At 38.0% G+C, this 12,068-nt stretch overlaps 2 protein-coding genes across 6 annotated transcripts in view; both read right to left on the reverse strand.

Moving 5' to 3' along the window:
* The window catches only part of gpr153 (G protein-coupled receptor 153), a 43,719-nt gene extending 42,589 nt beyond the window's left edge, over window positions 1-1,130 (reverse strand). The window contains exon 1 of the mRNA XM_086278758.1: window positions 537-1,130. The gene's annotated coding sequence lies outside the window, so the exon portion shown is untranslated. The remainder of the gene's footprint in view (window positions 1-536) is intronic.
* Window positions 1,131-6,345: 5,215 nt separating this feature from the next.
* The window catches only part of acot7 (acyl-CoA thioesterase 7), a 64,008-nt gene continuing 58,285 nt past the window's right edge, over window positions 6,346-12,068 (reverse strand). For all 5 annotated transcript variants that reach the window (XM_086278762.1, XM_086278761.1, XM_086278763.1 and 2 more), the window contains one exon: window positions 6,346-6,836. In XM_086278762.1, the coding sequence (XP_086134888.1) occupies window positions 6,738-6,836 (99 nt within the window). In that variant the 3' untranslated portion in view covers window positions 6,346-6,737. The remainder of the gene's footprint in view (window positions 6,837-12,068) is intronic.

Consider the following 12,068-nt stretch of genomic DNA (forward strand, 5'->3'; position numbering starts at 1 on the left):
GTTCTCTGCAGGCCTGCATGTGAAAACCGGTGTTCAGTATTGTTTAAGTTCAACCTTGTGCCTGCACAAGTACTGTATCTAGGTTACTGTCCCTTTTACTGATGCGTTTCCTGTCAATCAGCGCCAATGTGTACTAATTACCACACTTACATCACATAGATTTATTGAAGGCCTAAAAGCTGCTCGCTCTGTTAAGTTAGTGTGCTGTATAATAGTTGACAGTAGCCACCGTAATAATTGTCATTCCATCTTTCAATTAGGCCACTTCTCCATCCGCATTTTGTCTTTCAAGCGTTTTAATACCAATAAAATCCTCGATCTATAGGTCAGTTCTGTACTGCGGGTCCACAGGAATGTCACGTTTCGATTCATAAATCCAGAAATACACTTTTTAGTATCACCTGTTCCTGCTGCAGGACACCACCTGTTTGGATGGAGCTCTGTTGTTCTCTTTGTTTTTGTTTGTTTTTGTACACCTAAGCTAATCACCGGCGAGTCTGACGTAATTATAACCAGCTGTGCGGGTCTTGGCTTACCTTTCACGAAATGTTGAGGCTCCTGACTGCTCGTTGTTTCCGGGGGATGAAGACTCTGTCGGTCATGGCTTCAGGTCCGTTGAAGTGGCTTCCAAAGCATTTCCATCCCTGAACTGAACAGCGTCGGGAGTATCAACAGCATCAGGTTAGAGGAATGACCTGCGAAATGAAGGATGAGAACCCGAAACGGCACATCACCACAGCTGCACTCCTCTTTTATCTTATTGCCCTCTTTTGTCTCGCTGACTGTGGAGGGGGGGGGAGATAAATTATCGAGTAGTTTGGCAAAATATGTCACTTTCTTTTCCACGAAGCGGGCGGTCGAGCGATAGCACGAGAACTAAAGTAAAACGGTTTATTTTAGCTGAAAGGCAAAATTCTTCTTCTGTTTTCCAACACTGACGAGGCGAGCGACGGATGAGGCATGACTGCTGCGCGCTCCCGACAGTGTTGGCTCGTTCTCGTGCAGACGCTCCGTGGTCGTGGGAGTGAACCGCAATAAGAAATAATTCATGGAAAAATAGGTCGGTATTTTACCAGAGCAGAGCTGCTGTTGCGTGCTGAACATTTTCTTTGATTTTTTTTTACAGGCCCTGCAACCTCTGAATGAACATCAAGAGCTTACTTTCATCAAAGGTCTCATTTGAATGAGTTAAAATAAAGATCTGATGCAGTGCAAACAGAAAGGGCATTGTTTTAATAGCTTACTACAGTTGAGTGTGAAAACATGCACGAAATCTAATAAATGTCGTCATTCTTAAGACTTTTCTGATGGATCTTCTGTTATTTATATCTCGCTGATGCTCTTTTTTTCCTTCATGCCATTCATGCTCCTTTTTAAATGGGTCTTTTAATTGACATTATACGACTTGTTACGTAAGCCTCCTTCCTTGGATGATTCTGTAAGAGCGGCTTTCCTCCCGCAGGGTGAAGATTGTACCCAGTGAGAAAACTGATAGGCCCTACATGAGAGAAGAGACACAGAGGTCCCTGTTTCCCTGGTTTTTGCCACTATAAAGATTTTTTTCATTTATTCACCGGATGGTCTGAACAGCAGTGCACAGCTTCCCATTCATTAAAACAGATACACAAAACCACACCTGGGAGCTGCCCGTGCAGGGCACAGCCAGACTGTTCAGTGATGAAGTACGTTTTAAAAAAGCTTCTCCAGACACTGAGTCAGGATTTCTTCACAGCTAATCCAGTCACCACTTAAAGCACCTATGCGTATGGCTCACAATTTAGTCACATTTTAAAAGGTAGTCATGTTGTATTTGAAGTATTTATTTTGGACCAGCTTTATTTTTCTTAGTCTTGCCTTTGCACACGCACATACTCCATCAAATAGTTAACATTTCTCAGATTTATTATCCAGACTGTTGTTTCTGTTGCACTATGATCTGCTAAATTAAAATGCAATCCTTGCAGCTGTAGTGGGGTTGTTTTTTTTTTCCATCAACTGAGAATTTCATAAAATTCCCATAAAAGAGCATAAATAAGAATATATTTTATATATATTTATTTGGATTTGGGACAGATAAAGTATTATCTTTTGGTAGAGCTGCTACTATATCAATACAAGTCAATATATAAGTCCTCATGTTGTACTTCTGTTTGACAAGTATGTCCATACAAGCAAATCATAAGAGCAAGTAATCAAAAACAGTGATTTATCATGCAGAAAAAGCTTGGCCTGCTTTGCTTCCTGCGCTGCAGCATGATATAATGCTCATTCAGCTAAGCTTGCCAACATTTTAATTTTACAAAGCTTAGCTGTATAATTAGTTTTTGCTACAATTTCTTTCACTAGTTTCAGTGCTACCGTTGCAGATCACGGTTGCTGTGTAAAGCACCAGGTTTTAGGAGACTGTGATCCAGAAAATCATCACAAAATAACTCTATTTTACTGGGAAAAACTGGAGATTTAATTTAAAGCCTGCCTGGCTGACTGAGCGCCCATGTTGCTCACCCTGTTGGATTTTACTAGCTGTTTCTAGAGATGTGGCTGAATTCTTGACTTGAACTGGAGGTAATTTAAGCAGCCTCCAAGTTGATTAAAAATGACTATTCATTTTTAAATTGGAATAGGCAACAACCATTTGCTATTCCAAGCAAATGGAATTTCACCATTTCACAGTCAACCTGTGAATATAAAAACTGCTTTGACTGCATTTCTTGACCACGTAAAAGAAAGAAAGAAATAGCAAAAGTTACAGCTAAATCGGTTCACTTACAGCTCATAAAACATTTGCGCACAGTGCGTGGATAAAGAGTAAAGAACTATAACTGTGTAAACACTACATTGTGTACATGTTTTATTTTGTAAAGGTTTGGTAAGGGAATGATTCTACATTAACTGAGTCTCCTTGTCTGTGTTAGGTTTTCTCGAAACTTCAAATAGCAGTAGCAGAAGAAAAGGCACATTTGATGAAAAACACCCGGAGAAGATTTCAAACACGATAAAAGAAGAGAAGCTGATTGTGTTATGATTCATGGGAGAGAAGAGCTGAATAGATACATCACAGACAAATCTAACTACAAGTGAGCTTAATGAAAGCTGATACAAACTTCCAAGATCATTCTAATCCTTTTTGAAAAACAGAAGAAGTACAAGGAGGTCAAACAGAAGGTAAACAGATGAGCAAAGAGGCAAAACTATGTGCATGCTGTTCTGACTGGACACAGGTGACATTAGCGAGAGCACGGCACACAGTCACATGAAGAAAAGGAAGCAAAAACAGATAATCAGTATGTGGCTCTGGGTGGTTTTTGCCTAAAAAGACTGGGAATTCTAAAATATTATGGCTTCTACTTGGAGTGCAGGTGCTGTATTAAAGAAAAAAGAGAAAAAAAAGGTGGACCTCACTAATGTCTAAACTGGTTTCAATCCTGCCTAGAAACAGGGGGAAGCAAGTCTTGATAATAAGACAGGCAGTAACTGAAACAAAAAGGCAGGGAACAGAGGAAACTACAGGAAAGCACACAAGTCACTTGAAAATAACATTAGAAACAAATAAGGGATACAATAGAGACCGCGATATGTGTGCCTGTGCGTGCATACGTGCAACCAGTATGTATGTGTGTGTGTGTGTGTGTGTGTGTGTGTGTGTGTGTGTTGAAAAACACAGAGAACAAAGAAGAGGAAATGAACAAAATGAGATGGCATGTGCAAAGTAAATGGCACAATTTGATTAACAAATGTGTCCAAAGCATAATTTTAGAGAACAACAGTGTTACATTTGAACAGTGTGGCTCTGCTGGAGCACACCCAAATCTACCTTTACTTCACAGAGTCTTTGGTATGTTCATTATTAACTTGTCAGGGTAAAATGAGTCAGGACTGATTCAGTGGGTGCATGAATTAGCAACCCATTTACAACACTACAATGGGCATCAATTAATGCTAGGCTGTTGGCTTGTGGAAAACAAGTCCAGCTTAGTTTGAATAATTTGTGATTTGATTTGTGTAACAAAATCTGGAATTTGTTATTTTGTGTTAGTCATGAAGATGAATGCATGTGTAACCTGTTACTGATGTTGTTTTAGACTCAAGTAAACCCATTATCAGTACTGGACATGGCAAGGGAGCTTGAGTTTGTGTGATGCTAGGTGACCTGGAAGTAAAAAGTAACAGAAGGCATTCCCGCCCACTGGCTTCAGTGTCACTGGGCTGCCCCAACTACCACCATCAGCTCCAAGATATGTAGGCACAGGCACAGCATCTTTTTAATACTTAATGCTGTTTTCAATGTCCTATCAATATGCTCTCTCATCTTTTCCAGGGTGGCCACCACTCTGTGCATCAAAGTTTGTGTTCCTTACACTCAAAGTTAGCCAAATTTAGTTGCACCCCAAAAGGTCCACTGTGGCTGTAAAAACAAAAAGGGAGGTTCCAAGCCAGACAAAGCATGATCCATCACCTACTCCTCCGCGAGGAAAGCCCTGCTGGCTCCAAGCCCAGATTACACAGGATGGTTGAATGTAATGCTCATAACTCAGTTCTTTGAAAATGTTCCAAGGAAGAGTTTTTTTCAGATATTTTGCTGTTAAAGTCTTTTGTTCTTACACATCAGCAGCTTTTGCCAACAAACTTAGCAGAAACGTTGCCTCATGCAAATATTGACAGACATATTTACAAGCGTGACCATGAAGTGCAAACAGCACATTGTTCAGGTTACTGAGTTTTGTCTCACGTGTGAAATCAAGGCCTCGCTGCAAGAAAATGACTGACGAGAGATTCTTGAGCTGTGAGCACAACGAGCAGAAAATGCAAAGGAGGCCACTCAGCAATAAAAGCCAAGAGTCTTCTGAGCACCACCTCGCTTTATCATTTATCCTTTGCTCAAAGTACTTAATGGTTCTTGTGCCGCACCAGAGGATCATTCATCTAAGTAGCCTCTGCACGGGTATACAGCGTTGAGAGCACTGCTGTGCTTTCATTTATATATGACATGCAAATATGTTATCAGATTTTGTCTTTCATTCGAATTTTTCTGTTATTCTCAGTGAGAAAACAAGTTTGGCATATAGCCTCATTCAGTATCACTGTTTTTAACATATAAAATATATACTGTAGGTTTATGTCAGTCGGACACGGAATTTATCTTCATTAAAAGCACACTGTTGCTGTTGCTGCTAGCTGAAAGAGAAACATCTATTTTAGATAATGACATTGTCATGATACTGTACGTATGGCGAATGCTTTTCAATGAGTTCATATTTCTCAGAAGTCTCGTCTTACCATACTGTCTCACTGTATCATCTTCTCCCTTCCTGTGCTCGCCTCCTCTCACAAGACGCTTCTGCATAACTAGGGTTAAAAATAGATATAGCCCCCAGTGCAGCTTGGGCCTAACTTTATTTTCATGGGGGAAATGAAAAGCACACATACTCTGCTGGCTGGAAGGACAGAGGAAAAAAATAACAATAACCTTCATGATCCAATGACAAATCATTTTCTGTCCATGTCAGAAAGGCAGTATGAGGAGGAATAAAGGTCCAAAGAAAATAAAATTTACAAATGTTTAGACTTTTGTCACTGTCTGAGCTTCTACATTGGACTTTAATAATCTTCAGTTTCACTTTGGTTTTGATCCGAAATTAGTCCCTGTTGTCCAGTGCGCAGCCCTACCTACACCTCTTGATGAATCTGATTCTGATCTAAAATGAAATAAAATGCAAAAGAAAAAAAAAGAAATATAATACCATGGTATTTATGGCTGGTTAATGATCACAGTGTTCAATCTTGGCTTGGCCATATAGTCATGGCCATGGTAATATTGATTTCTCACTGGCCCCATTTATCTTTCTGATTTTACCTTGTGCACACACGCACTTACAAAGGACACATGGAAAGACACTAATAGAAACTTTTTTTTTTTTATCCAGTTCACTTTGTTTATCAGACAATGATGAATCCTCAAATGTCATCTGGAGACTAAGAGAACAATACGGGTACAAGAGGCAACAAGGGAGACAGACAGGTAAATAAAGAGAAACTCAGGAGCAAGAAAGCAACATTATGGGAGAATGGAATTGGATGAGAAGAGGTCGTAATGAGAAAAGGGAAAAGAGAGTGTGGTAAGGCATAGTGTGATAGACGGGCAAAGCAGGGTGAGAGCAGAGAGGAAGTGGGAGGGGGTGATGTGGGAGAGATGCAAGTTGAGTCAAAACCCCCAAGCTCCCCTGATTTCTCTGTGAAAGACACAGTGCTGAAAAGATGAATAGCGTGTGCCCTCTGTGCCAAGGCATGCCCAAGACAAAGACATCACCATCATCAAACTAGCAAGGACACAAGGCGAGAGCCCCAGACTAGTACTTGGATCTTTTATTCATTATTACTACTCACTCGCTTATTCATCAGTTTCCTTGTGCTCAGATTATCACTTTAAACTGACATGATAATTAAGTCTTCAGATCTTCCACAAACAAAATAGTACTCTTCTACACAGAGACAGGAGACAGTGATCGAAAAAAAACCCAGTCTTCATACGTCATTAAAATTCTCTCCAAAATAAATTATGTACTCTTACATACATATACAGTATATGTGGATACTTTGGTGTAGCACAGGAAAAAAAAATCACAGGTTCAGGTTCAAGAAAAAGCAATAATCATAAAGCAGAAAATGTTTACTTCATACTACATATTGTGTGGGGTTATTGTATTGTTGCTGCAGGTGTTAAATTCTGAGTGGCAGCGTCACTGGCCACGCATCTTATCTGACAGCCTTTTTTCTTTATTTTGGAGGTAACGTACTTTCCCCTCGTCAAAACGTCTCTGCTCATCCTCGCCTTCAACCTAGAGGAAAAGAAAATAGACAAAAATATTTGTTTCCAGACACATTTATCATCTACACACTGGAATGTTTCCCCTCTAATTATTATATTAACCGTGGGCATGAAGCTCTGATCTAATTGACTTGACAGTGCTGCTGAAATTGCCATTCATCTTCTAGGTGAAATATAGAACAAATGCGTCTGACTCTAGGCTTGTAAAGACCCAGCATGATATACAAAATATATGAAGAAGACTACATATAAGTGAAGTTGAGTGAAACCACATGTGACATATGCAGGACATTGCCACATATGAAATTTCTGCATTTTAAAGGTGTGTGAATGCATTTATTTCCAGCAACACATTTTATATTAATGCAACACTAATGGCAAGACTGAAGAATGGTGATGAGTCAGCTGATCAGGTTCATGAATCCATTTTTTGGTCATAGTAACAACATCTACTCACAAGGTTAGACACAACCTGATAAATAGGTAAATAATGCTGTAGAAGTACATAAAGGGCAATTCCGGTAATGTGTGGTGAGTGTTAGCCTCTCAACTCATGTCATCATCTCATCAAACCTTCTCTTGACCAACCTTGACCGCATCCATGATAGTGTGTTCTATGCACAGCGCCAGTGCAGTATTATTGATGTTGCAGGCATCTGGAAACACTCTATAGATTTACAGCTGTTATGAATCATTTTTACTGTTTAATTCTGTGCAGTTGTTTGTTTTGAAGCTAAATGTGGCTGCTGGTTTATAGGAGTAAGCACTCGATATTCTGTACAGTTTAATTTGACTGTTGGCCAACCTTATGATTTGCAACAATACCACCACCAGTGACCATGTCACACTTTCTTTGAAGGTGCTGACTGATTTCTCCTTACCTTATCTTCAAAGCACTGTAACAAAGCAGGGTACGTGAACATGTTTGTATTTCATATATAAAGCGTACTGTTAGAGCTAATGACATGTTCTGATGGAGGCTCTTTGCTGCGTACACACCAGGTGGTTGGCAGATTCAAGAGCACCTGCCACTCACACAAACAGGGTGCAAAACTGACAGATGGCACCTTAAATTTAAGGAGAGAGCAGGGTGGTAACAAACATGACAAAACATAATGCCGGGGACAAGCCCAAGGGGGTCATTACTCAAATGTGACGAGAATATTAAAACAGTGGCGCTGAGCTACAAACACAACACCAGTGGGAATATCTTATCTGTAGAACAGGTTCAGGAGCATACAGCTGTAATATTGGTGTGTTTGTTGTATGGCAGTTATATAACAGTCAACATACTGCTCAGTCAGTTTTGCTTTTGCCATTCAACTGAAAGTAATGGATAATTCCAGTTCATTGAGTTTGAAAAGAGAGAGAGAGGGGGAAAGAACAAGTTTTTCAGAAAAATAATATAGACACATATAACATACAATATCTGGGCGTCATGTAATATAACCAAGGAACTGACAAGTCATGACCATAAAAATGATTGCTTACGTATCTTACATATTCACATGCTTAATGCCTGCTGAAAACCACATACTGTGGTTCTGTACATAATGTAAAATGTAAACGTGGTTCTGTTCAGTCAGAATATCTACACAGGTAGGTGAATAGGCTGCCAAAAAAGTGAAAAAAAAATTAAATACACAAATAAAATTATTTATAATTATATAAGGTATGTGTATTTATATAAGTGATTACTGGTGTGATGAAGTTCTAACTGGATTGAGATGGGTTACAGACTGTGAGTTACAGAATCAGGCAGGGTGGGTCAGATCAACTCTAAACAAGCTTAGCCATTGCTTTACACCCCAAACAGCAACCAAATGTAGTGCACTGTGATTGTAATGACCTCATATATGCATGCATACACTGTTGAACAATGCTGATCCCATTTTTTAACTTTTGCATCAAATGTTCCCATGTTTTACAAATTTCAAGGTCTGTATTTTACTACTAAAAATACTACTATTACTACTACTGTTACTACTGTAGTATGATTATCTTTCTATAATGCAATGACACAATTAAAAGGTTTTGAAATGTTCTAGCAAAACTTTATTTATGTAATCCATTTCTTAAAGGTGAAAAAAGCACGACTTAAGTTGCATTATTAAAAAATTAATTATTAGACATAAGTAAGCACAATTAAAACAAAATTTGAGTTAAGGACCACAAATAAAATGAAATAGTTAAACGCAGCCGTCAGCAGTAAAAAATGAAAATAAAGAATTACCAGAGTAAATAAAATGATTATAAGCAGAACTTATGCACACAACGTTCTGCTCCTTTATCAAAAAATACATTGCAAAGTTTACTATATTTAAGTGTCTGTACATTAACTAACTGTTAAACGTACAGATGCTCCAGCGGCATCTGTAGCGTCTTAACTGGTATCTCTGTGTTGGCAAAAAGTTAACATATTATCTTTTTTTGTATTCTACAAGCTCCAAGTCTATCCCAGCCACCATAGGGCGAGGCGTAGGGTAAACCCTGGACAGGTCGTCAATGTGATGCTGGGCTTATTTCTGACGTATCTGTTAAATATCTATTCGCATACTCTATAACCAATGAATTTCATTTCTATTCATTTGTAAATATGTGCCCCCATATATACAAATAATTTTTTATTTAGTGGTTATTCATTTTCTTCACATAAGACAAATATACTGACATATATTTAATTTTCAAGTCACAGTTACTCAGTTAAATGGTGTTTCCTTCCTCGTTGTTATACAGTTTATTATAAAGGTGGTTACAAATGGTTGCCTGTTGCAATGTTGGAAGGCAGACAAATACACAAACATGACCTATAATGTCATAATTCCTTTTGTCTAACTCTGTGGACAATCTATTGACTAGCCTAACAATTCATTAAGTGCATTAATGAGACAGAGGCATCTTGCTCTATCTAGTTAAAACTTTGAGCTGCGCAGGGAGCTGCATTATAGCATTACTGAAATAACCCCCAACAAGGTGATTTAGGATCCTAACACCAATTAGAGGCTTATAAATCATCCTTCTTGAACAGGCTGGAACAATCCAAAGACATTATTGTTTATTTATTTAAGTCTGAAAAACTGCAGCCATGATATCAAAGCAAAAGAAAAAAGGTTTACATGGTGAGACTGTTTATGATCAGACAGAACTGTAAGGACGTCAATTTAATTTAAAAAAATGAATTAATATATTTTATTTAACTTTTTTAAAGAATAAAAATTGTACTAGTAAATAGTAAAAATCCCTCTTTTTAAAACCATATCGATGTACGGTTTGAGATGAGTTAGAAAACAGCAAAACGAAACTGTATACCTTACTGCTGCTGATGAATCATAGCTGCAGACTGTCTGACAATGACAGCTAAAAATGATGCTGGCAGGAAAAATGTGAGCTTTGCTGTCTGCCTGAAGAAGAGATTTATGTAAGCTTTGACTATTAACATATCAAAGGTTGTTAAACTAAAATAATAATTATTATAAAACATTTTTAACGTGCAATTTTTCCTGCACAGCTTGAAATTGATTTGAACTAATTACATGAATATTTTGTAATTGAATAATTGATTTATATTTCCAGACACCAATTTATACATTCAGCTCACCCATCCAGTAAAAACAAATTCCTGATCACTGTTCAAACCTTGTTTTTTTAGCCTTATTACTTAATAGTCAATAATTATAATAATAATATTACTAATAATAATAATATGCACATATGGCCGGTGCACATCCATCTACACACAGTACCACAGGTTACGTGTGTCATGGGTATGTTAACCATTATGTTAATTACATTTGCATAACTCCATGAGGCAATTCATTTTTTATTAAGGTCCTTGTTGTGTTCTTAAGTAATTTGTCTTCACTACAAAAATAAAGCAGAAATATCCTTGCAAAAACCAGCATGCTTGTTATATTGTATTTAAGGCAAATGCCTATACTCCAGCAGTGTCATGTGACAATCACTACATGTATTGGCATTCGGGTAAACTGAACCATTTCATGTTTCATCAAGGTTATTTATCTTTACAATAAGAATGATAGCTGACCCTAGCTGATTCAGTGTCTACGGACTTACAAGAAGCTTTTTGGTTAACAGGGCTTTCCCTAAATTCCCATCTATTCTGTTCATAAATCAAAGTATTGAACAAACAAAAAATGTGATTGTGACTGTTAAATCATCATTTTGTTCAGCATAACAGTTTGTCCTTGTGTTGGTGCTCACTGAAAACTCAGAAAATTACTCATCCGTTATTAGTCTTGATCATCAATGACTTACCAGGCTGGCATTGCCATTTCTTGACCCATGCTGTTTATCTGCATATATAGATATGATCAGGTGAAACATGATGAAGATGATACTAAGGTTACTAAGGCAGATGATCTGATGTTACAAGCCCAGAAGATGAAGAAGAAGAGGAAAAAGAAGAATTACTCTAAAAATCTTCCAGTGAGATAACATCAGAGCCCAGAACTTTGGCTGATTGGGTCAAACACCCAGGACAGATGTTTCACCTGTTGTTAATTAAATCCACTCGGTGGACAGCTGAATGGAGCATGAAAAACCAATACGGTGTAAATGTGGAACAGGGACAATACATGTAAAGGAGATTTGCTCAGACAATGCCAGCAAAATGCCAGGTGGGTTCTGTTGTGTTGGCGCGAGCTGCTATTAGAGTGGGCAAGGGGCATCAGTGGCACTGGCAAATGTCACTGTGTAAAGGTAGCACAAAGCTGTAAACAGCCAGCACAAGACAAATAATAGAATGAGCCTGGATACTAACCTATATATCTGTGTGTGATAGAGGGACCGAGAGGTATACACAAAGGATGACATTTTAGACAAAGATGAAAGGTATTTCATTTCTAGTCATAAAATGAATCCTTTTATATCAGCCAGGCTCTTCTGGATGGTGAAAGGAGCTCTTCCAGTGGATCTTTTCATTTAGTCATAAATGCTTTGAGTTTTTTCACTGCAGCTATCTGATAATACAGACATGCCAAGTTCTTATGGGCTTCATCGCAGCTTTAGCAACACCAATGAAGAGTCTGAAGTATACAGCCTCAGTTGGATCCTATTTTTCAGCAGTTTACTAATGTAAGATAGCGGACAGAAATTATACTGAACTTTCTACTGTAGTATGAAAGATCGATCAGGTAATTTTGAGGAAAAATACAACAAAAAATAAATTTTTTCATATCATTTTTTTCAAATTCACTCTGATGACAATTTTAGATCTGAAAAT

The sequence above is a fragment of the Aulonocara sp. 'chitande type north' Nkhata Bay genome, linkage group LG20 (assembly GCF_057382095.1).
Source record: "Aulonocara sp. 'chitande type north' Nkhata Bay isolate Kocher_YH1m ecotype deep benthic linkage group LG20, A_spYH_male_GT1.1, whole genome shotgun sequence".
Classification (NCBI taxonomy): Eukaryota; Metazoa; Chordata; class Actinopteri; order Cichliformes; family Cichlidae; genus Aulonocara; species Aulonocara sp. 'chitande type north' Nkhata Bay.